The sequence below is a fragment of the Bos indicus genome, chromosome 8 (genome assembly GCF_029378745.1).
Source record: "Bos indicus isolate NIAB-ARS_2022 breed Sahiwal x Tharparkar chromosome 8, NIAB-ARS_B.indTharparkar_mat_pri_1.0, whole genome shotgun sequence".
Classification (NCBI taxonomy): Eukaryota; Metazoa; Chordata; class Mammalia; order Artiodactyla; family Bovidae; genus Bos; species Bos indicus.
In genome coordinates, this window is record NC_091767.1 from 75,081,710 (window position 1) to 75,105,505 (window position 23,796).

General features: G+C 53.7%; 1 protein-coding gene across 6 annotated transcripts; it reads right to left on the bottom strand.

The window, feature by feature from the left end:
• Positions 1–4,699: 4,699 nt before the first annotated feature.
• On the bottom strand, positions 4,700–23,138 carry AQP7 (aquaporin 7). Of its 6 annotated transcripts, none has more exons than XM_019966411.2 (8): positions 22,880–23,138; positions 21,662–21,710; positions 16,732–16,836; positions 8,469–8,592; positions 7,966–8,103; positions 7,640–7,758; positions 7,215–7,432; positions 4,700–6,826 (listed from the first exon to the last, which is right to left on the bottom strand). In XM_019966411.2, the coding sequence occupies exons 3-8, from the start codon at positions 16,777–16,779 to the stop codon at positions 6,577–6,579; spliced, it is 897 nt and encodes a 298-aa protein (XP_019821970.1). In that variant the 5' UTR covers positions 16,780–16,836; positions 21,662–21,710; positions 22,880–23,138; the 3' UTR covers positions 4,700–6,576. The 6 variants fall into 6 exon arrangements, with proteins under 6 accessions (XP_019821970.1, XP_070651093.1, XP_019821968.1 ...); XM_070794992.1 differs by having other exon boundaries at positions 22,864–23,138; XM_019966409.2 differs by having other exon boundaries at positions 16,719–16,836; positions 22,880–23,137.
• Positions 23,139–23,796: the final 658 nt, after the last annotated feature.

Sequence of the window (23,796 nt, forward strand, 5' to 3'; positions counted from 1 at the left end):
TGAGGGAAGGGACTGGCCCCAAAACACAAGTTAGGTAAGGCCCCATAGAGTTCAGGTTCCTGGAGTCAGGGGAGATCACAGACCTTGGCTGCCTGCTCCCCTTCAGCCATCCCTGAAACACCGTTTTCAGAGGGGCTCCACCGTCTCTCCCTGGGCCACCTCGTCCACCTGCAAGCTCTTAACTGCCTCCCTCGGCTTAAAAGCTCCTTCTCTAGCCTGGGACCAGGCCTTTCCCTAGATAGCCCTCAAGTACCTCTAATTCAACACACCCAACCTCCAGACTGCCCCCTGGTGTCTCCACCAGCCAGTCTACCCGAGCCAGTCTCCCCTGCCCTGGGGCTGGGCCTCCATTAGGAGTTCATCTTCCTGTTAATGTCCCCTGACCTGGGACCAGAGGAACCAGGGCATACGTGGAGGAATGTGGGGGGCAGCAAGGGCAAGAACACGTCCTTGCAACAGGAACCCCCGTCTGAGGAATACTCTTTATCAGCCAGCAAGGGTTTTGCTTGGTCCCTGGAGTACTCAGCTCAGCGGTTAAAGCGTCTGCCCGCAATGCGGGAGACCTGGGTTCGATCCCCCGCTTGGGAAGATCCCCTGGAGAAGGAAATGGCAACCCACTCCAGTATTCTTGCCTGGAGAATCCCATGGACGGAGGAGCCTGGTGGGCTATAGTCCACGGGGTCGCAAAGAGTCGGACACGACTTCACTTTCACTTTCACTTTCACTTTGGAGGACTCAAAGGCTCAGCCTTGGACATATGACCTCAGCTGTGTGCCTGGGTGTACCTGCCTCTAAACTGTATGTCTCAGCCTCTGAGCATCCCCTCACACACCCTCTGGTATCCGCCCACTGCCACCCTGGCTTCTGAACACATACACAAGGGGAGACCATGAACTCTGGTAAACTCTGCCCAGCCTTGCTCCATCAATGCCAGTGGCAAACCTGAAACCTAAAGCACCTCACTCCTCTGGGCCACATGACCCCCATTCTGCAGATAAGGAAACTGAGACCCAGAGAGTTTCAATAACCTGCCAGAGCTGGGTCAGGGTACTTGAATGTTTGGGCTTTTCACTTATATAGAGTGTACTTATTTGTTTTTTGGTGTTTCACTGTTATTTTAACTGTGTTTTAAAAATAATTTCATTTTTGGCTGTCTGGGTCTTCATTGCTGCTCGGGCTTTTCTCTAGTCGCGGTGAGCGGGGACTACTCTCGAGTTGTGATGGCATGCTTCTCATCGTGGTGGCTTCTCTTGTGGCTCCCGGGCTCCAGAGCACAGGAACTCAATAGTTGGGGCTCACAGGCTTAGCTCCCCTGCAGCATGTGGGATCTTCCCAGATCAGGCATCTAACCCATGTTTCTTGCGTTGGCAGGCAGATTCTTGACCACTGAGCCACCAGGGAAGCCCTTAACTGTATGTTCTATTCACACAGAATATATATACAGAATATATCAGAATATATACAGAATATATTTCACAGTTTAAAGACCAAATAAAACCCAGTAGAGATCATATCAGCAAAGAACTAGAATCCCTACTCTGTACCCCTTGCTGAGCCAGCCTCCCCAGGCCCCAGATTCCTTGGGTGTCAGATGGGTGTGATGACATGAGGACCACGAGACAGTGTGGAGTGGTGACAGGATGCTCCCTCCCCACGTGCCAGGCTGAGCTCATTCCGTCATCCCAGCAGCCTGGGAGGTGAGTGCTGTTACGTCCTGACCTACCTAAGCTCATACAGCCCGTGAGTGGCAGAGCAGCTGTTTGAACCAGGAGGGCTGGCCTCATTGTCTGTGTTCGTAGATGCCATGGTTATGAGTCCTGCACATGGGAGGGTGGGTACAGAGCTCTAGACCTGCTCTGGGTTCAGCACAAGGGTGGGTACAGAGCCAGAGCAGGCTGTGTGGCCACAGCCTTCTCCCTCTGCAGTTGCCAGCATCAAGGTTCAGCCCAAGATGGCTCCTCCCACCTCTCCCAGATCTGCAGAACCTCATCTGAGGAGGAGACAGTGAGACCAGGCAGACCGAGGTGCCACCTGAGTGCAAGTGGGAGAGCGGCAGGCCAGGCAAGGAGTAAGAAGAGCCCTTCCCAAAGCCAGGACCACCAAACTGAGGACCAGGCCTTCATTGGCAAAGCCCTGGAGAAGCTTGGCCTGGAGCTGACGGTGTTGGGGGGGGTCCTTCTTGTCCCATCCGTGTCCCCATCTCAAACAGAGCCTCAGCCAGCCTGAGGCAGGGGGCAGTAATGAGGTTGTGATATGAAGCTTTGAAGTGCTGCAAGAAGTCAGAGCAGGTAGGCTCCTCAGATGCCAAGAGGTCCCAGCCTCACTCTACAGATAGGGAAGCTGAGGCCCAGAGCAGGGAAGGGTCATGTGTGGGTCACACAGCCAGTCCATGCCAGCCTAGGACTAGAAGAATGGGAGAGGAGCTAGGACTCCTATAGCTCACATCCCAGCCTGGCTCCCAGAGCTGAACAGATGTCCCTCAGGAGTCCAGCCAGGGAATACTTACAGGAGGGGCTGTGTGTGTGAGCAAAGCCAAGAGCAGGGATAAGGCACCATGACACCTGCCCCACCTCATCTTCCTGCTTCCCTTCCTGCCTCCCTCCCTTCTTTCCCTCCTGCCGTGTCACCTGCCTCTCTCCTCCAGAGACCTTCCTCACCTCTGGCACAAGCCTTGGCCTCACCTCTCTCCAGGCAGGGGCAATTCACCCTCCACTCACTTCTCTGACCTTGTCTTCTGCTGCTCCCCCACTCTTGCCATCCCAGCAAAGGCCTTTGCACTGGCCATTCCCTCAGCCTGGCACGCTCTTCCCCATGTCCGCATGGCTCACTCCTTCACCATCTTCAAGTCTTTACTCATTTACCTCCAGTCTTCACACCCACACACACTTCCTATCCTCCTCTTCCGCTTTTCCTGCTTAGCATGTATCACAAACACATGTTTTGCACAGAATATCGGCTCCAGGAGAACAAAGACTTTTTAAATGCTTATATCCTTAGCTCTAGGATGGTGTCTGGTTCTCTGCCAAGAGAATGAAGGGGTCTGCGCCGTGAGCCCAGAAGTGCTGTGACCAGGTCACCTGAGCCTGACACTGGGCTCAGCCTCAGCAGGAGGTTCCAGGCAGTGGGACGACTATAGGTCTGAGGCGTAGCTCCAGACAGCTGGAGGGGTTCTGGGTGGACCCCGTGGCTGGCCTGCCTCCAAAGCCACCTCCCTGGCACCTGAGGATGCCAGAAGCCTGCAGTGGTCAGTGGGGCAGAGGAGGGTCTGTATATGCCCCTCTCATCAATGACTGAGGTCTTAGGGTCACACTGCTCTGCAAGGAACACCAGGGAAGAAAGTGGCCACCCTCCTTGTGTTCACAGGGTCGCCGAGGCTGAGAGGGGAAGGGATGGGTCCAGGGTCACAGAGGGAGGCAGCTGACTGACACTTACAGCTGTGGGCGGCTCCCTAGACGCGCCCAGACCCAGGCCCTGGCTAGGTTCCTCCCACGTGGGATGTCAGACTCACTCACGTCTCTCCTCCCCCCTGTGCCCCCAGCCCACTAATCTCAGTGAGCCGCATCCCTGGCACTCTTCCCATCACCTGTTCTCATGCTATTGCTATTTCTTCTTCATCTTTTAAAATAAATGATACCTTTGAATGAATATGTATCACAGTTGTATAAGCACAATCACATAATGAACCCCCAAATTTTCCCCAACCCCAAAACTGGAAAATCATTACTAGCTTACCCTATGCCCATGCTCCTCCCCATCTTAGCACTGTCTCTGTCTCCATGAAGGAAGTATGCCTTTTTTTTTTTTAGTGAAAAGTTGGTCCCTTCTCTCAAGGAGTTTACTATCTTTTTTCAAATTTTTGGCTGTGCTGGGTCTTCGTTGCTGCATGTAGGCGTTCTGTAGTTGCGGCGAGCAGGACCACTCTCTAGTTGCAGCGTGCGGGCTTCTCTTTGCGACGGCTTCTAGAGCTTGGGCTCTAGGGCGCTCGGGTTTCAGTAGTTGCCTGCCGAAGGGCTTAGTTACCCTGCAGCATTCGGAATCTTCTTGAACCAGGGATTGAACCCATGTTCTCTGCATTGGCAGGTGGATCCTCAACCATTGGCCCATCAGGAAAGTCCCCCCCCCCTTTTTTTTTTAAGTAGTTTCATCACATGCGTGCATGCTCAGTCACTCAGTTGTGTCTGACTCTTTGAGACCCCATTAACTGTAGCCCACCAGGCTCCTCTGTTCATGGGATTCTCCAGGCAAGAACACTGGAGTAGGTTGCCATTCCCTTCTCCGGTGGATCTTCCCAACCCAGGGATCAAACCTGGGAGTTTTATCACATATGTACACCCAAAGAATATATTGCTGTTTGCTTGTTTTTAATGGTATAATGTACGACATCACTCTTTATGCCTGCACACTTTCTCCGTGTCATTACAGGTAGCTCTTGTACCTCACTTTTCACTGATGTATTGTATTCTGCCCTATGTGACTGGACTGAAATGTAAGTATGTCCCCTGTTGAGGGACATCTGGGGTGTTTCCTGTGTCCCCTGACCTTGTGCCCCTCATCAGCCAAACCTCTTGAGAGGCCCATTCCACCTCATCAGGACCCTGCTCGTTGGCCCTTCCTTCCCTCTTCCTCTGCCCCAGCTCTGTCCACACAACTGCAGTCTCCCCAGTCTCTATTTCAACTCTTCTGAGCTCTAGACCACACGAAAGGCATAATCATTTATTGAGCACTGACTCTGTGCCAAGCACCATCCTCAGCATTGTACATGTTTTGTTTCATCTAATCACATCAACACAAAAGGTAGGTATTTTGATACTTTACAAATGAGAAAACCGAGGCCCAGCAAGTCAGAGTAACTTGCCCAGGACTCTACACACCTATTGCCCAAGTCCCATAGGCAACTCAAAGTCGATGTGTCTTCAGTATAAATTATCATCTTCCTCTTCAAACCAGTGCCTTTCCCATTCTTCATGTTCAGTGGGGACATCTCCAATACTCCAGGCCCAAGCCAGCAACTGGAAGGCAGCCTTGGCCCCTGGCCCATCCTCACCCACTCCTCCCTCCAGTCTGAACCTAGCCTGAGGCTTTTACCTCCTTGGTGTCAGGCGAATCCTTTCTCTTCTGTCCACCCTCCAGCACTGACCTGTGAGCTGTCCTGCTGCCCCACCTGGAACAGCCTTGCCCCACACTTCCTTACAGGCCCCAGTCTCCCCCTTTTCCAGCATCCTGCAAACTGCAGCTCATGTGGGCTTTCTAAACCTCATCTCACCAGGTCCCCACCTCCAGAAGGAAAACCAGCGTCCTCTACCCACCCCCCACCCTGCCCTGTCTCCTCAAACCATGAAGTTCGGCATCCAGCCCCAGAAAGGACCACCCCACCACCCTTTGCTCTGTCTCATCCTCTAGGAAGCCATCTGTGGCCTCAGCTCAAGACTGAGCTGTGAGCCCCCTCTGAGCCCCACACGCAGCTCCTTCTTCACTCCTCAGCTCTTTCCTTGTGATCACCTGTCCTGAGTAGGGACTGTGCTCCTTGAAGACAGAGACCCAACCTTACCCGCAGAGCCTGTACACCGGAGGTGCTCAATGGCTGCTGAAAGGCTAAAAGCAGAAGCAGGGACAGAAGCCATGGGTGATGCTGCCTTCTGAGTCCCAGAAGCAGGATGATCCTCCCAGCCTGGGATCGGTGGACCCTGGCTGCCCCGGCTCTGCACCTGTTCCCCAAAACCTCATGAGACCATTTCCTGCCCCCTGCCTTTTGACAGGATTTTCCTCTCTGCTTCTTCCTTTCCAACTCTGGAATTCCCCACGGTGGGAGAGCTCTGCCCCCACGAAGAAGGCAGAGCCTGCCTCTTACCTCCTCTCATTCTACTTCAGGCATTTTCAAGGATGGGGTGATTATGCTCCCATGGGTGAAAAAATTGGATCCTTGAAAGGGAGAGATTTTTTAAAATCTTACTTTTTTTGTATAAAGCAAAGATATATGTACAGTACACAAACAGATATACGGTATATCTGTGGTATTAAAATATCATGCAATTAAGGGGAAAAAGTGCCTAAAAGGCTCCTGAGGAGGGGAGACTAAAGAAAACAAAAATGTTGAGAAACTCTGATCCACACACTGGGGTCTTGCCTTGCCTGGTCCAAGGACTGGCCAGGATTGAAGGAGAGTCCAGAGTCTTCTCCCAAGGCAGCTCAAGGTTCCTCCAGGGCTGAGCCCCCACCTGCCAGCTGGAATCCCTCCCCCATGCCATCCCCTCCCTGCCCTGTGCCTGGCAGCCCACCCTTCCATGTCCGGGCTCTTCTAATCTAGTCCTGTCTTAATGAGGCCACTGATCGGCCCTTCCACTTGCTCCCCTGGGGGCCACCCAGCTCCCAGGGCCGGCAGGAGTTGGAGGCCCCGCAGCTCCTGCCCAGCCTTGGGCTACAGCATAACCTGGGAGCTTCTGAGAGAACCCAGGAGGTAAGCCCCACCACAGGAGGCCCCCAAGAAGCGGGGTTGCCACTGTGGGACAAGGCTTTCTTTATTGGGGTGGATGTAGGGTCACAAATAGTCTTAGAGGGGCTCTAGGCAGATGGAGTCACTTAAGGGTGGTACAAGGCTGAGGGTCTATCTTCGGGGTACACGGAAACAGGGGTGAGGGAAGCGACCCCATGCTGGTGAGACGTGGTCTTGGGCAACACAGATATTTTGTGGTCTTCAAACGCCAAGGGATTCTCCAGGACCTGGGGCTCCTGTCGTTTGTTGGAGCCAATGAAGAACAAGTAGATGATGGCACCACAGTAGGCACCCAGGGGTGGTGCCACCACCGGCACCCACCACCAGTCCTTGGTTCTGCAGGCAAAAGGCAGAGACCTGCTTAGGGGGCCAGCACCCAGCATGGCACCTGCGTCTACCCCAGGCCAAGATGGGAGGAGGGGTGGCAGGGAGTGGAGAGTAGAGGGGGAACCCCCATCCTAGCCCGGGAGCTGGCCCTGAGCCTGGGACACTGATCAGCTTCAGCCTGATTCAGGGACAGCAGCGGGTCTGGGGCAGGGCTGACATTCAATCTAGGAGCAGGGTCTGGAGAAAGGTCAGGACCCATTCCTGCCTCCCAGGCCACTGCAAGGGGTGGCAGGGCAGTGGAGGGGGCGGATCTGCGGGGTGCTCCCGCAGCTTTTCCACCCTCCACATGCAGGGAACCCACAGGAAACTCCCAGGAGTGGGCTGGACCACGCAGTACCTGAAGACTTGTGAGCCCCAGCCAGCGAGGAAGGTGAAGAAGCGGGGAGGCAGGTCCCGGGATGGGTTGATGGCATATCCTGAGTTCATGCCCAGGGATATTCCGATGATGACAACAAGGATGCCAGTCACAATGGCCTGCGTCCCCAACAGTGTTGGGTTGTTCCCCTTGTCTGCGATGGCTAAGAGACACAGCTGAAGCATCCCAGTCACCACCACCTGGGGAGAGACACCGTGGCAGCACCTGGGGCCCCCGTTCGAGCCCAAGGGCCTCAGTAGCGCCCCCCACCCCTACCCGTGGCAGAGCCATGACTCTGTACTGTCCCATCCAGGGTTCTTGTCCACTCCACCACAGGGGGCTGCCTGCTGGCCCCTTCTTGAGTGGGGGAGGGCCTAAGGAGGGCCACCCGTGCCTGGACCACTGACCTCATCCAGGAAGCCCCTCCACAGTGTCATGTGGTCAGGAAGGTAGGTGGCAAAAATGTTAGCAGTGGCTGTGGGGCCGGTCGTCATCAGCTTTCCCCCCGAGAAGTCGATAATAGCGTCTGTGGGAATACAGACTGAGTGTGAACCTGCCCCCTGACTGAACCCCACCGCTATCCCAGAGATGAGGCGGTAGGATGGAGGGCAGGGAGCGCCTCCAAGACTCTTCTATCCCAGCGTGTTCACAGGCGAGGACACACTCAGATCTGCCCACATTTCAGGGGAGGAGGCGGAGGCTGGAGGTGGGCCGCCAGGGGCAGGACACTCACTGTAGAAGAGGCCGTAGATGGTGGCCGCCGCCACGAAGGAGCCCAGGAACTGACCCAGAACGTACACGGGAAACTTCTTCCAGGACATGCGGCCTAGCGCACAGCTGGTGAAGGTCAAGGCCGCATTCATATGGGCCCCTGCAGGGAGGGTCAAGGGTGTCGGCAAACAAACAATCAGTAATACCAAGAGCAATGACAGCAGCGATGATAATAGCGAGCATCTGTGAAGGGGCAGTCCTCACAGGGACCCTGCGAGGCAGAAACCACTGTCTCCATCTCCCCATGAAGCAAAGCAATGGGTGGAGAGTTCAGTCGCTTGCCTGAGAGAACCCAGCTTGTAAAAACGGTGGGTCAAGGGGGCTTGTGAAGTGTCTGGGCAGAGGAAAGTGGCCCGTGAGGGCAAGACACCAGCTGACTTGGAGAAGGGGCTGGCTGGAAGGGGGCTGGAGGAGCCCATGGGGGACACCCGGCCGGGCTTGTCGGCTGGGGCCCGGCCTACTCACCAGAGATGTTCCCCGCCATGTGCACACCTATGGTGACTCCGAAGCCAAAACCCAAATTGACAGCGAGGTAGCTCCCCATTTTACCTCCTAGAACCATGTGGGCCACGGCGCCGAGACCGAACACCTGTAGGAGAGGGCCTCTGAGGGGACTGCCCACCCAGACAGCCCAGCCTCAGAGGAGGGCTTGGAGCTCAGCTGGGGCTCCGTGCCTCCACACGCTAGGTCTCCCTGCATTGCCCTTGGGTACCCCCTTCTGCCGTACCCTCCTCCTCCAGAGACATGCCTCCTCGTGACCTCATCCCGTTGCCTCTGCCAAGGCCTGTCACAACTGACCAGTGGAAGCTGGGTGCGTGCTAAAGAAGGAGTCGGGTGAGGAGGGAGAGTCAGGCTCCCATGGACCTAGCCAGGTGCCTAGACTCCAAGTCCACCCGAAGGGCTTCCAGAAGGACAGGGCTGGTGTGGATTGGACCCCTCAGAGCTTCTCACTCGTCAGCATAGTCCAAAGGAAATTTCTTCAGGGACTCTGCAAACTTCCTTCTGGACTCTGCCAGGACGCACCACCAACCCTCATCATCTCCACACGCATCAGCCCTGGAAGCCCACCCTCAGGCATCACCTCTTAACTTCTCACCCATCCCTAACAACCAGATCTCATCAGATGACTCTCCCCACTGAGCCCGTTCACAGGGAGGTTAGAGACCTAAATGAAGGCCCTTACTCAACCTCCCCCTGGCCACTAACACCCCTCCCACTTGCGTCTGTACTGCCTTCCCCTCTTGTCTGTGTCTTCTACCCTCCCCTTGACTGGCTCCCACAGACTTGGGTCTCTTCCTTCTTTAAAGTAGAGCTTCCACCTCATCCCGGCCTCCCTGACCAGCTGTGGACTCCTGGATGCCTCCTCCCATGTGAGTCAGGCTCTAGGAAGGACCCATTCAGTTTCAGCTTAGTTGCTAAATCGTGTCCGACTCTTTGCAACCCCACAGACTGCAGCCACCAGGCTTCCCTGGCCTTCACCATATCCCGGAGTTGACTCATACTCATGTCCGTTGACTTGGTGATGCCATCCCACAGTCTCAGGCCCTTTTCCCCTTCCCTGTCCTCCCTCCCAGCCCGGCTTCTGCTTCCCCCGTCACAGACACCAGTTCCCTTGTCCAAGGGCTCCAGCCTCTGGATTTCCCAGTGGTCCCTTCAGACATGATCTCACGTGAGTGTGCTGACTTTCTCTCTCCTCACCACTCTGCTTCCAGAAAGGACCTCCTCGTTGGCTTCCGTGACATGTCTCTCTCCTGGTTTCCCTCTTTGCTCTGTAGCCTTTCCCTCTACACAGCTCCTTCCCACATTCTTCTTCATTCATCTGCCTCATAAATACAGATGATCCCTGTGTTCTATCCCTGGCCTTTTTCATAACCCACCTCAGTCACTCCTGGGTTTTCTTACCAGCTTCAGATAAGCCTGATGGATTAATTCCCAAAACCTGCACTTGAGAGCCAGATCTCTTTTTCCAAATACCTCCGAGAAGTCTCCAGGGTGTTCCACAGGCATCTCCAGCTCTAAAGCTCACCATCTCTCAGAAAATGTGATCTTCATTCCATGTTCCCCCATCCCAGCCAAGTCAGAAACTTGTATGTTCTCCACCGCACATGGTCAACTCTGGTTATAGTCTCCCCAGATCCTACCCAGTCTCCTTGCAGCCAGAGTGACCTAACACAAAAATCTGACCCTGTCTGTCTGCCTTTGGTCCAAACATTCCTGGCTCCCTTCCATTTCTAGGATAAAGTCCAAACTCAGTAAGTCACCATTTAAGATCCTTGATTTTCATGCCTTCTGCCTCTCAGTTTCATATTGGGTCTAGTATTCTCTATGTTGAACACTAATATTACCAATAATAGCATTATATGTGTTCTCAGTCACTCAGTGATGTCCGATTCTTTGCGACCCCATGGACCACAGCCTGCCAGGCTCCTCTGTCCATGGAATTTTTCAGACAAAAATACTGGAGCAAGTTGCCATTTCCTACTCCAGGGGATCTTCCCTATCCAGGGATTGAATCTGCATCTCTTGAGCCTCTTGCATTGGCAGGCAGATTCTTTACCACTGTGCCACCTGGGAAGTCAAATAACATTACTACTATTAAAGATAATAACCATTTTGGCTTCCTTGGTCCAGTGGTTAAGACTCCACACTTCCATGGCAGGGGGTGTGGGTTCCATCCTTGGTCAGAGAACTAAGGTCCCACATGTCACATGGTGGGCCAAAAACAAACAAACTTAAAGTAAAAAAGAATAATAACCATTTATTGAGCACTTACTATGTGCCAGGCACTGGTAAGCAAGTTCTACCTCTTACCTTCTTTAACCCTTAAACCTGTTTATGCATTAGGTATTATTATTCTCCCCATTTGACAGATGGGCAACCAGAGGTTTAGAGAAGTTGAGTGGCTTGTCTCAAGTACACATCTTGGGGCTTCCCTGGTGGTCTAGTGGTTAGGAATCCACCTGTCAATGCAGGGGACAGGGATTCGATCCCTGGGTTGGGAATATCCCACATGCTGCAGAGCAACTAAGCCCATGGGCTACAACTACTGAGCCCACACGCAGCAACTACCAAAGCCCATGTGCCTTAGAGTCTGCTCCACAATGAGAACACCTTTGCCTTCACCAGAGAGAGCAATGAGGACTCAGTGCACCAAAAATAATAAATAAATAAATAAATCTTTTAGAAACAAAACAAAACCTAAAGAAACAAACACATCTTGCACATGGTAAGCCAGTTTTTTAATCTAGGCAGTTGCGTAAGGCAGTCTCAGAGAAAACGACCGGATCGCTCCCTTCATGCCTTGCTTTCTCATGCCTCGGTGTTTTGCATATGCCTCTCCCTCCCTCTGGAGTACCTGATCCTAGGTCCTGAAAAACGAATACTCTACTTTAAGGCCACGTTCAGATGGCACCTCCTCTGAATACTCTCTGTTTTGGATGTATTGCCTCTGAGAGACCTCTAGGTGTCCAGACTGCTGGAAATCAGAGTCTAGATCTACCATCCAATATGATGGCCGTGAGCCACACATGGCTATTATGAACTTGAACTGAGATCTGTAAGTGTAAGGTACACAGCAGATTTCAAAGGCTTAGGAGGAAAAAGAAAATGTAAATCTTAAGTAATTATACATTGATTACATGTTGAGCTGGTAACATTATGGACATGTGGGTTAAATGACTTCCCTGGTGGCTCAGATGGTAAAGTGTCTGCCTACAATACAGGGGACCCGGGTTCCATCCCTGGGTCGGGAAAATCCCCTGGAGAAGGAAATGGCAACCCACTCCAGTATTCTTGCCTGGAAAATCCCATGGACAGAGGAGCCTGGTTGGCTACTGTTCATGGGGTCGCAAAGAGTAGGACACAACTGAGCAACTTCACTATCTATCTATTAAAACTAATTTCACCTGTCACTTTTTACCTTTTTAATGTGGCTACTAGAAAAATTTTACATTACATTTGTGACTCATATTGTATTTCCCTTGAAGAGTTCTGGAGGTTTTGAAAAAAGAAATATCTGAAGAATTGTGGACGTGAGTTGAAGCCATCAGGGAGGATATGAAGACCCCTGGGAGAGGATGAACCTAGGGCTGAACGTCAGCCCTCAGGGGTGGGCGTTAGAAACCCCAGCCAGAGCCACCGTTGAAATGGAAGAACAAGACTTCCCTGCTGGCACAGCGGATAGGAATCCGCCTGCCAATGCAGGGGACAGGAGTTCGACCCTGGTCCAGGAAGATTCTACATGCCTTGGGGCAACTAAGCCCATGCCCCACAACTACGGAGCCCGTTTGCTGCAATTACTGAGTCCAAGCGCCTAGAGCCCATGTTCTGCAACAAGAGAAGTCTCTGCAATGAGAAGCCTGTTCACCACAACTAGAGAAAGCCCACATACAGCAACAAAGACCCAGCACAATAAAAAATTAATAAATTTAAAAAAAATTAAGAAATGGAAGAACAAAGAGAGAATGTGCCCTATACCCCAGAAAGAAGCAGTTTCCCAAGGAGGGTGTGGCCCACATGGTCACGAGCTGCCTCTGGGTCAAGCGTGAGAAGGCCTGGAAAGCATCCCATTGGATGTGACAACCCAGGGTTCTTGAGTAGGTGGGGAACACTGTCTTATCAGGGCATGGGGTCAGAAGTCAGGTCCAGAGAGCGGGAGGGGAGGAGGTGGTAAGGAACAATTGAAGAGACCAGTGGAGACATCTCTTTGGGAACTTGCCTGAGAAGGGAGGGGGACTAAGTGTGATAAATGAAGCGGCTCACAGAGAGAAGGGAGGCGTGTTCTATGTTCTGCTGTTTTAGGGAGTCTTGAGTGTGCTAAGGTTGAGAGAGGGAGGGGCTGGAGATACAGAAGAGAGAAAAGAAGAAGCAAAGTGCCAGAGGAGCCTGGGGCAGGGGGTGGATGAAAAGGAGTGGAGGCTCCTGCCTAGGGGAGGGGGCATTTGTGGACTCACAGGGAGGGGAGTGTGATGGGTGAGGAGCCAGACACACCTGACAGTTCTCTGTCAGACTGGAGACCAAGCCATTTGCTGATGAAAAATGGCCGGTGAGTACACTAGATTTGGGACAGTCTGAGAACCAGTGCATTAGCCTGGAGAGCGGAGGGGAGAGGCCGCTGAGCAGGGCCTGCTGGGTCCCGCAGGAGCCCAGGACAGGTGCAGAGGAGCCCAGACACAGGCTGGCTTGGGGCCAAGGGTGGGGTGAGGATGAGAGGACAGGGGCAGAGGGGGCATGGGAGTGGGGAGTGAAGCCAGGCCAGGCTGACAGATTCGGAGTAAAGAGATGCAGGGACTGGAGCAGGCATGGAGGGTTTGAAGAGCAAGGTTCCCATTTCCAAGTAGGAGCTCAAAACCATTTACTAAAAACAATGAATGAGTGAGTAAACCCCCTCTGCGCCCCTGTGTGTCAGGGTTGCCAGCTGGCAGTCCCTGGACCTCATCTGTTCAGCACACGTTTTGTTTGATTCATTTGGTTTTGATGCACAGAAGTTTCAGCTTCTCTTGCAAAATCAGAATCTCTGATTCTGATGCAGAAAGCAGCCTGCATTCCAGGTGATGTGGCGACAGTCAGCCAGAGTGGTGGCAGCCATGTCCTCACAGGTCAGCACTCCGCCGTTAGCCACAGTCCCCACCTCCCTCGGTGATTCTCTCAGGGCCCGACAAGGTGAGTTTTGCAGCCCCTGCCCTGTTGCTCACAACCCCAGCTGGGTTTCCAGGGCACTGATAGCCCAGCTCCTCCCCTCCCTGGCCAGTGAACATGGCCCAGCCTGTCCAGGTGCTTCCAATAGCCACAGGCCCAGCCTGGAGGACAACACCCCCGGAGGCTAGAGTGGAACTGAGTAGAACAGTCTGCTTCCTTCAAGTTGCTGCAATAAATGGGGCCCAAGGTCACTCTAGCTTTTCTGGCGAAACCTTCACGCTGATGACTCATTGAGTTTCCTATCACCTGAGAAAGCCCCCACTTCTTGGCACAGGTCTGACACCTAAAAATAACAACACAATGTCCCCTGTGAGCTTACATCTCACAAAGTTCTTTTACACGTTACTTCCCTTCAATCCTCACGGCAACTGAGTGGCAAATGTTTCTGCTCCCAGGGAAAACCAAGGCCTGGAGAGGGGTCTTGAACTTTCCAAAGCCTGGACCTGAGGGCCTTCCCTCGGCTGGGAGAGAGTTAGAAATCCAGCTAAGGTAAGGGACAGAGCATGGAGATCAAGGGTCAAGATTAGGATATTAGGCTAGACTGGATTTAATCCTTAACTTAAAATGTGACTTTGTCTCACAAAGCCTTGGTTTCCCCATCTGTGAAATGGGGATAATAATAGCATCTCCCTTATAGGGCTGTTATGAGGATTTGGGAAGAAGGTGCACAGGAGGGCTTAGCATTATAGTGCCTGATATGCAGTAGTGTTCAATAACAACCTCAATAAAGGGAGGAGAACCGCCAACATGGGTAGTGGGCAGGCAGGAATGCATGTGGGTGGTGCCTGCTTTCCCTAGGATCTCCCAGGAGGCACCCTCCCACCTCCACAGTGCCAAGGTCTAACAACCCTCATGGGGCTGGAATGTCTTGTCAGCAATTAATTACTTTGCCCTGGATTAAGGCAAGAGAGGGTCCAGATGCTGTCTTCATGGCTCAGGAGGGCAGGTAATGGAGGAGAGGGAGACGGTGAGAGGCAGGGAGGGGAGAGCAGCTGAGAGAGTTTGTCAGCTTGAGAATCAACCAACACATATGAGCCACGTGTATGCTGGGTGTCCAGCTCCAAACCTTCTTCACACAAGTCAGCCAGCTCAATATTAGCATCGCACTCACCACTGAGAAAGCTCAAGTTCTTAACAGTTAAGATATTTATGTAAGATCATACAGCTAGAAGAGAGCAGAGCCAGCATTCACCCAGCTCCAAAGCTCATGGAGGCCCAGTTTCACACTGTTAATAATGTCTGGGGCCAGACTGGACATCAATCCAGTCAATCCTAAAGGAAATCAACCCTGAATATTCATGGGAAGGACTGATGCTGAAGCTGAAGCTCCAGTATTTTGGCCACCTGATGCGAAGAGCTGACTCACTGGAAATGACCCTGATGCTGGGAATGAGTGTGTGGAAGGCAGGAGAAGAGGGCGACAGAGGATGAGATGGTTGGATGGTATCACCGAAGCAATGGACATGAATTTGAGCAAACTCTGGGAGATGGTGAAGGCCAGGGAAGCCTGGCGTGCTGCAGTCCATGTGTCGCAAAGAGTCAGACACAACTGAGAGACCAAACAACAACAATAATAATGTCTGAGAAGACAGGCTCTGAGCACAGAGAGACCTGCCCAAGGCCAGCTGATGACTCAGTGGCAGAATGATCAGGATAAGAACCCAGGTGTCCAGAGTCCCCGGGGCAATTTGGGTCCCACTATCTCTCCTACACTGTGACTCAGTGCACAGACACTCACACGCGCGCACACACACTCATCCTCTCCCCTCCCCCCACCACCACCTCTGTTGTGCCCCTGAAGCCATTGTTCCCCTCCCCAGAGGCTAACCCTTCTTGTCACGGACCCGGGCCTTCATAAGGTACAAGCAAGAGTGGCCACAGCTTAAGGCAGAGGCTAGATGGGTGAGTGACTGGGCTGAGGCAGGACAGGGAGTCCCCAAGAAACCCCACATCCCACTTGCATCTGGATTCTCCCCTGTGATCCCCTTAAAGAGCCCTCCCCAGGTCCCCCAGGACCTCCCAGGTTGCCATACCCTACTACTCCGGGCTGTCCACAGCCCCCCACACTGCTGACTGCTCCCCTTTCTTCTGTAACCTGGTGTCCCCCCACCTTCCCCCTACCCCAGTCACCCAGTCCCTTCTGTGTGCTCTCTTCATTCTTCAGGCTCTGTCCTCAACTCAGTTCATTTTTCTTTCTATACGTTCTTATTGTACAAATTCCATAACCACTATTCATGTTCTGATGAAGTCTAAGTGTTTGTGTCAGCCCAGACCACGTTGCAGAGTTCCAGGCCTCTATACCCAGCCATCCCCACCCCTGAGATTCCCCCCACCCTCAGCAGCTCACCTGAACACAGGAAAGCTGACCTCACGCTGAAATGGCCCCCTCAGCATTTACCCCACATCTGTTGCTTGCAGTCTCCTTTGTTCTGTCTTCTCTAATTCCCCCGGATGTGTGCTTTCTTCTCCATCCCTGGACCAGACTGACCCTGGACCTCCCCACACTCTCTCTCTGTCCTAGGCCATCCCAACAGCTTCTTCTTGGGCTCCCCTCCCATCAGCATTGCCCACTCTGCTTAGGCACCACACGGAGCCCAGAATTTCTTCCTAAAACCCACATCTGGCCATATCACTCCCCTCCTGGAAAACCTTCAGTGTCTCTGCATCACCCTCAGGATTAATTCTCAAAGCCTCCACATCCTCTCCAATCTCTTTACTCTTTGTTTCCCTTCTCCTCACTCCCAGTCATGCCCACAATGCACCCACCCACCTGTAACTCAGGATTTCATTTCACCCACATATCGTGAGCCCTTTCTCTCCCAAAAAGACTTGGTGAGAAAGACAAGTCCTTGTTTTCCTATGCTTCTCCCTCAGAGGCTGGGGAAGGGACAGTGTGATCCAGGGCCCAGAGGTGGGGAGCAGGTCATGGGTTGCCCTTACGGAGCCCCGCCTTTCTGAGGCCCTTTCCTGAGACCCCTTCCTCAGAGTCTGCTCACCCTGTACCCCCCGCCCACTCACCATCATGACATACGTGCTGATGAACTCCGCCAGGAACTCTCGAACATTCTCGTTCTGCCATATGACTTGCATCTTTGTTGCTGTAGGTGTCGAGACCACCTTGGACACGCGGGTGGACCTGAAGCAGCAGCCGGAGGGCCCCATGGGCAGAAATGAGATCAGGTGAACTTACTGTCATGGCTGAGTTAATGGGTAACCCAGTGGCCTCTCCACACATGCCTGCTCTTGCCCAGGGCAGCTGGTACCTCGGGGGTCAGAGGCACATGAGAGCCCAGGGACGTGGAGAGGGACTGGGGTTGGACATCCAGGTCACGTCCCTTCTTCCTCCTGTGCCAGAGACTAGACCACTGGGAAGGTGCACCCATGAGGTCAGGGTGCAGAGGGGGCAGTTGGGGAGCCTGTAAGTGCCGTCTGTGGTGCCAAAGAGCCTTGCGGGAGAAGCAGGTGGGAGAGAGCAGGGGGAGAGTAGAGCTCAGCTGTCTGCCTGCCTGCCTGTCTGTCTGCCTGTCTGTCTGCCTGTTTGCTGGGGTCAGAGTTCTGGGGACACAGGTAAGGCATCAGGCAAGATCTGGCAACTGCGAGGCTCTGCAAACAGCACAGGGTGTGGCAGAGTTAGCTCCCGGGCTCTGTGAACAGCACTGAGGCCCAAAGCACACACCAGGTTCTGTCTTTGCAGCAAGGTCCGCATGAACAGATGCTTGTATGTGAATGAGTGAGTGAATGAGTGAGTGAATGAATGAACCAATGACAGGGAAGGAGGGAGGAGAAGATGGACTGTGTCTTACTCCCCAGTGTATTCTCAGTGTCCAGCATAGTGCCGGGCACGTAGTAGATGTGCAGAGTACACTCAAATGAAAAAACTGAGACGTCATCTGTTCAGTTCAGTTCAGTTCAGTTCAGCTGCTTAGTCACGTCCGACTCTTTGTGACCCCATGAACCGCAGGAGGCCTGTAACTCTCCCCTAGATCCCCAGCACTCCCACAGTGCCTGACACACGGTAGAACATTGATAAACATTTGTCTGGTAAATGGATGATTGGATGGACAAATGAAAGAGTGAGTTAGAGGCTCTATCTTCTGTTGGGGCTGGGGGGACAAGACTTGAGTTTGGGGAAGGAGACAGCCGGAGGTTCTGGAGGAGGAGGAGGAGATACCTGCTTGCAGCCTTAGTGCTTATTCAGACTGGTGACCCTCCCCTCTCCCATGCTGCCTATCCCTCGACTTCCTCACCCTGCTGGGGACTGCCACAGCACCCCCACCCCGCCACAGATTCCTGACTTTCCCCAGCCTCACAGCAGCAAAGAGTGAGCCCTGAGAGTGAGAAATGTAAGCCGGGCATGGATAAAGCACAATCTACGTTTCTGGCTGAGAACCCAAGTTCATTTCTCACCCACCCTAGTCCTTGTTCTGTCCTTACTTCAGGGAAACAAACCCAGGACTGAGCATATAGAGGGGGATGTAGCGCTGCCTGGACAGTCAGTCCAGTAGCGCCCACCCAACTGCCGCTGCCATGCAGCATCCCATAGGTGTTCCCATGCCCCTGTGACTGGCCTCCTTGGCGCTGAGGAAGAGCCTGAGGCAGCAGGAATTCAAGAACAGTCCTGGGGGCTTCCCTGATGGCTCAGAGGTAAAGAATCCACCTGCCAATGCAGAAGGCACAGGTTTGATCCCTGGTCCAGAAGATCCCATGTGCTGCTGAGCAACTAAGCCCATGTGTCACAGCTACTGATCCTGTGCTGTAGAGCCCAGGAGCCGCAACTGCTGAAGGCTTTGTATCGTAGAGCCCGTGCTCTGCAGCAAGAGAAGGCACCACCACGAGAAGCCCACAGACTGCAACTAGAGAAGAGCCTGTGCAGCCACAAAGACCCAGCACAACCAAAAGTGAGTAAATAAACAAATACTATTTTTAAAAGATAGAAGAACAGTCCCAGAAGGTTACACAGAGGCAGAGGAGAGGCAGACAAAGCAGGAAGTCAATGACACCAAGGGAGCCCTGGAACCCTGGCCCCTTCCTCCTCACCACACAGCAAGCAGGATTCAGTAAGTGACAACCACCAACAAACCAATGAACCAAAGATGTATTGAATGCCTAGACTGCCAACTGTGTTCAGTGCATGCGTGCTCAGTCGCTCACTCTTGTCCAACTCTGCAACCCCATGGACTGTTACCCATCAGACTCTTCTATCCATGGGATTTTCCAGGCAGGAACATGGGATTGGGTTGCCATTTCCTCCTCCAATGTGTTTGGGGACTGTAGTAAAGAACATTGGCATGATCCCTGCTCTTAGAAAGATGAACAATTTACTAAGCAATTACTTACAGTGTAAGGAGTGTTGCAATGCAAGGAGGACAGAGGAGCCTGGTGGGCTACAGTCCATGTGGTCACAAAGAGCTGGACATGACTTAGCAGCTGAACAACAACAAGGAGTGCTGCCCCAAGTGAATGCTGGATGCTATGGGGCTGCAGGGAGGAAGCAAATGACCCAGCAGAGGGAGGAGGAGGCTCTCCCAGAGGAAGGGAGATTTAGGTCGAGAATAGATGGATGGTCAGATGAAGGAGCATCAGGGAGGTCAGGGAAAGTCCTGGGCATTGGAATGGTTTGGACAAAGGCTTACAGTGACGACAATGTGTGAAGTGTAGAGGAATTCTGCAAGGACGGGCTGCAGAGAGAGGAGGCAAAGCGGCATGAGAGGGGCAGAGAGGGCAGATGGCCTCATAGCCCACGCTAAGGGGTCTGATCCCACAGGTGGAGGAGTTAGGCAGGAGCACTGCCTCCTGCTTGGAGGCAGAAATGTGGGAGCAGGAGTGGAGGATGTGTGAGCAATCACACGTTCAGCCCAGACAGGCTGAACGATAATGGCAGCCAGAGCCAAGAAGGTGCGTGGAGGTGGCCAGAGGAAGGCAGTCCTACGAACAGATGTGTGTCTCATTAGAGAGGAGGATGGAAAGGGGAGAGTCCGGGATGCCCCGGCTCTGGATGGAGCAGCACAATGGTGTGTGAGGCGCATGAGAGAAGCGGCAGGCCTAGGCAGAGGATGGAGTCACCTCTGGGTGTGCTGAGTTTGAGGAGCCCACTAGACAGCTAAGTGGAGGTGACCAGAAAGGAGCCTGCTGGTAACGTGGTCTGGTTTAGAGATACCCATTTGGAGGTCACCCAATCAGAGATGGTCATATCATCCAGGGGCAAAAATGAGAGAGCTCACAGAAGGGGAGTCAAAGAACACTTATCCTACAAACCAAGAAACCAACCATCAACCAGGTAACTACCTAAATACATGCATGCTCAGTTGCTTCAGTCATGTCCAACTCTTGGGATCCTATGGACTGTAGCCCACCAGACTCCTCTGTCCATGGGATTCTCCAAGCAAGAATACTGGAGTGGGTTGCCATGCCCTCCTCCAGAGGATTTTCCCAACCCAGGGATTGAACCGCATCTTTTATGTCTCTTGCATTGGCAGGCGGGTTCTTTATCACTCTGGGAAGCCCCAATTACCTAGTTCCTTGCTAATTAAGGAACTAAATATCTGACCACTTAGCAACCAACTCTTTGACTAATCAACCTAGCAACTTAACCAACTAACTGGTTCTCCTATTAGCCAACTCATTTAATTATCTAAGCAACCAACCAGCTGCAAACTACTCAATTAACCTCAAGCCAACCATTCAAGCTGCTAACTTGTATTCATCCATTTAACAAACATTTGTTGAGCATCTACTTAGGAGTCAGGCACAAGGGGTACAAATAAACCCTGCCCTCGGATGGGTTCTTCCATAAGGAGATGGGTAACTCCCTCAGAGCAAGCAGCCCCTGGGGGTGGGAGGAGGGCAGGTCAGCAGAGACTTTGGGAGAATGGGCACATGGTGGCTGTGAGGGAATAGGGAGGTGGAAGTGAGCACCTCTTATACTTTTTAGGAGAATGGTGGTTAGATGTGAGGCATGGGGGACAGACTTGTAAGGACAAGGCTGTGACTTCTGGCTGGAGCGCTGGGGGAGACGGGGATCCTTGACTGAGCTGAGACCACAGGAGGCAGGGGGGTTGGCAGGAAGAAGCCTGTCCTCAACTGGGGATAAGCTGTCTGGGCCACTAGAGGGTCTTGGCAAACAGGGTCCAAAGCCCTGGGAGAGTCTTGAGTGGGCACAGTGACGTTGACAGCACAGAGGCGACCCATGCATTCTGTCTATCCTGGAGCACACAAGCAGACCAACACCCATGCTCATGTGGAGCCGGCAGGCAGCAAGGAAAGGAAGCAAGTAGCACATACATTAGTGTGGTATTGAGATGTTCTACCTACTGTCCTACCTACATACCGGGAGCTAGAGCAGGGAAAAGGGAGAGGAAGGTCTTGGAACGGGCAGCCAGGTCCCTTCATTGAGAAAGAGGCATTTGAGCCAAGACAGGAAGGAGGTGAGGGAGCAAGCCACACGGGAAACTGCGGGGAGAATGTTCACGTAGAGGGGACGGTCACTGAAGGACTCTGAGCATGTTTGAAGGGAAGGAAAGGAGGGGAGAGTGGGTGGGTAGGATGAGGGAAGGTCAGAGAGGAAATAAGCACTGAATAGGCAGGGCCTTAGCCATTGCAAGGACTTTGGGTTTCATTTCACCTCGAAGAGACCTGAGCCTGAGCAGGTGGGAAGTAGTGAATTCAGTTCAGTTGAGCACAACCTGCGTAGGGGCAGCTGGAACCCCCTGCCCAGCCCCTTGACCCTCATCTGGGTCTTTCTGAGCCTCCCCTCACCCCAGGGCCCAGCCCATGCTTGGCTATGGGTGCAGGTGGGAGAAGCTCTTCTTCAGGGCCCCATGGCTGGAGCAGGGTGGGAAGGAGGGAGTCTTGGTGCATCAGCTGCCATGAGGGAGGAGCTAGGATGGGTCAGGGAGGGCCCTGGGGGTGTGTTGGGTGCCGGACCAGGAGGGCTGAGGTAGGGGAACATGTGGGATGCTTACCGCCTCTTCCTGTCTGACTGAGTCATACTGTCTTTGAGATTTTTAGATGCTGTAAAGCCAAAGAGAGGTCACTGGGGCTGGGGGCCACAGAACTTGGCCCCTCATTCCCATCAGACCTCAGTCCCCCAGGGGAGAAGCCACAGGGACAGCTCCTGCCAGTGCCAACACCTCAACCCAGCCAAGCTGGCAAGAAGGGAGAATGAGGGGTGTGTGTGCTTCAGCCAATAGGGAGAGGCCCTGGAGCCCCACCCCCACCCCTGCTGGCCTCAGGACCCCTGGCCCCCTAGGCCAGGGCCCTGCCAAGGTCCTCCTGACCTTCCCAAGCCTGCAGCCTAGCTCTGGACAATGGAGATGCCCCCAGGCTCCCTGCAGCCTTTCCACCCTCGCACAGGCAGGTATTACTGCCTTCAGTTGAACCTCAAACCCTCCTGTTGCTGACTTTCCAGGGCCTTATCTGCCTCCTCCTTGCACACACACACACACACACACACACACACGGGGACACACACACACACACGGGCATACACACACACGCACGCGCACATACACCCCACATAGTATGAGGTCCTGAAAATTCACTTAGTCCGTATCCCCACCTCAGAACAAAGTCTACCCTCTCACCTTTCCTGAAGACACCCACCCCTTTTATTCCCATTTTCCTTGAAAATGTCAGCACGAAGGTGAACCTGGACCTCCCTATCTTGCATGCTCCCTATTCTCCAGCCCCATTTCTTCCAACTGCCGTGCAAGCTCCCGCACCTCACCCTAACTGCAGAAACCCTCAGCCCTGGCCCAGGAGGGGCTCCAGAGGGAGAAACCACCCCAGCAAAGCCAGGAATCCACCCCCTACTCTGATCCACATTCCTCCCGCTTTGGTCCCTTGCCGCCAGTCTCTATTCGCTCCCCACCCCCACCCCACCCCAGGCCCTCCTGGCAGCCTAGCCCCACGCATGCTCCCAATCTCTGCTCCACCACTGGTCATCCCAACAGTCAATTTACAGGTAAGGAAGCCCAGAAAGAAAGTGTGACGTGCCTGTATGAGGCAGCAACTCAGGACTAAACCAGAACAAATATCCAGGCCTTCAACTCCTAGCTGGGTTCCTTCCCCAGCCACTCCCAAGGTCGTCCCGTGCCCATATGGTCCCCAGGAATGGCATCCCCGAAGCCTGAGTCCCAGGGGAGGCCCCCTGTCCCAGCCCTACCTGGGGCCCAACTCACTCTGCTGAAAGGCCTTATGCTCCCAGTTGCCTGCCTTGGGGCCTCTCAGTCACAGCAGCCCCTGGACAGCTTCCTCCATGACCGTCTCAGGCTCTGGCTGCAGCCCCTGCCAGGGCTCTGTGGTCCCTATGTCCCCAGCCAGAGCCCGCCTCTCAGCCCTCCTCAGGGCGACCCGAGTGCTGCTCTGCTCTGCTCCTCCAGGGAAGAGGTCAGTGGAGCAGGGGTTTGGCCCTTGTCACTCGAGCCAAGTGCAGACACACTGCCCAAAATAGCACCCCTTCTCCTGCCAACAGTGCCGTGGAGACGGGGTTCTGAGGCAGCCCTTGTGAGGTCAGAGGCGGAGCTCCCGGTGGGCACTCTGGGCCTCTCGGTTTCAGAAGAAGGGCCTGTTGTACCAAGCCAAGTGTCCAGCACAGAGCCAGAGGAAGTACCCCCCTGGGTCGTGGAGCTGGGGGAGACTCCGGAGGCCCCTGAATCCCCCTCTGTGGGCAGAACTGCACAGAATGGGGATTTGAGGTGGAAGATTCTGAAGATCAACAGCCAGGTGGAAGGGCTGGGAAGAAGACCCTGAGTCAGTCCTAAGGAAGCCTCCATCCCAAAGGAGGAAGAGGAGACTCAGGCCCTGGACTCTGAGGGGAAGAGACTAAAGCCATATTTGCAGGAAAACCTCAGTCCAAGAGGGGAGGTGGAAGCCAGCCTGGTTCTCTGGAGGCTCTTAGTCTGGTAGGGAGGAGAAAAAGCCTGGGCCTCGTCCTCTGGGAGCCCCCATTTTATTTTAGAGGGGAAAGCGGAAAGCTAGGCCCAGCCCTCAGGAAAACACCTCCCATGGGAACAGTAAGCAAGGCCTCTGGGAAGGAGCCAGGCTGGACCAGAGGGCATGCCCGAGGGTGGGTGGCCAAGGTAGGTCAGGAGCCAGC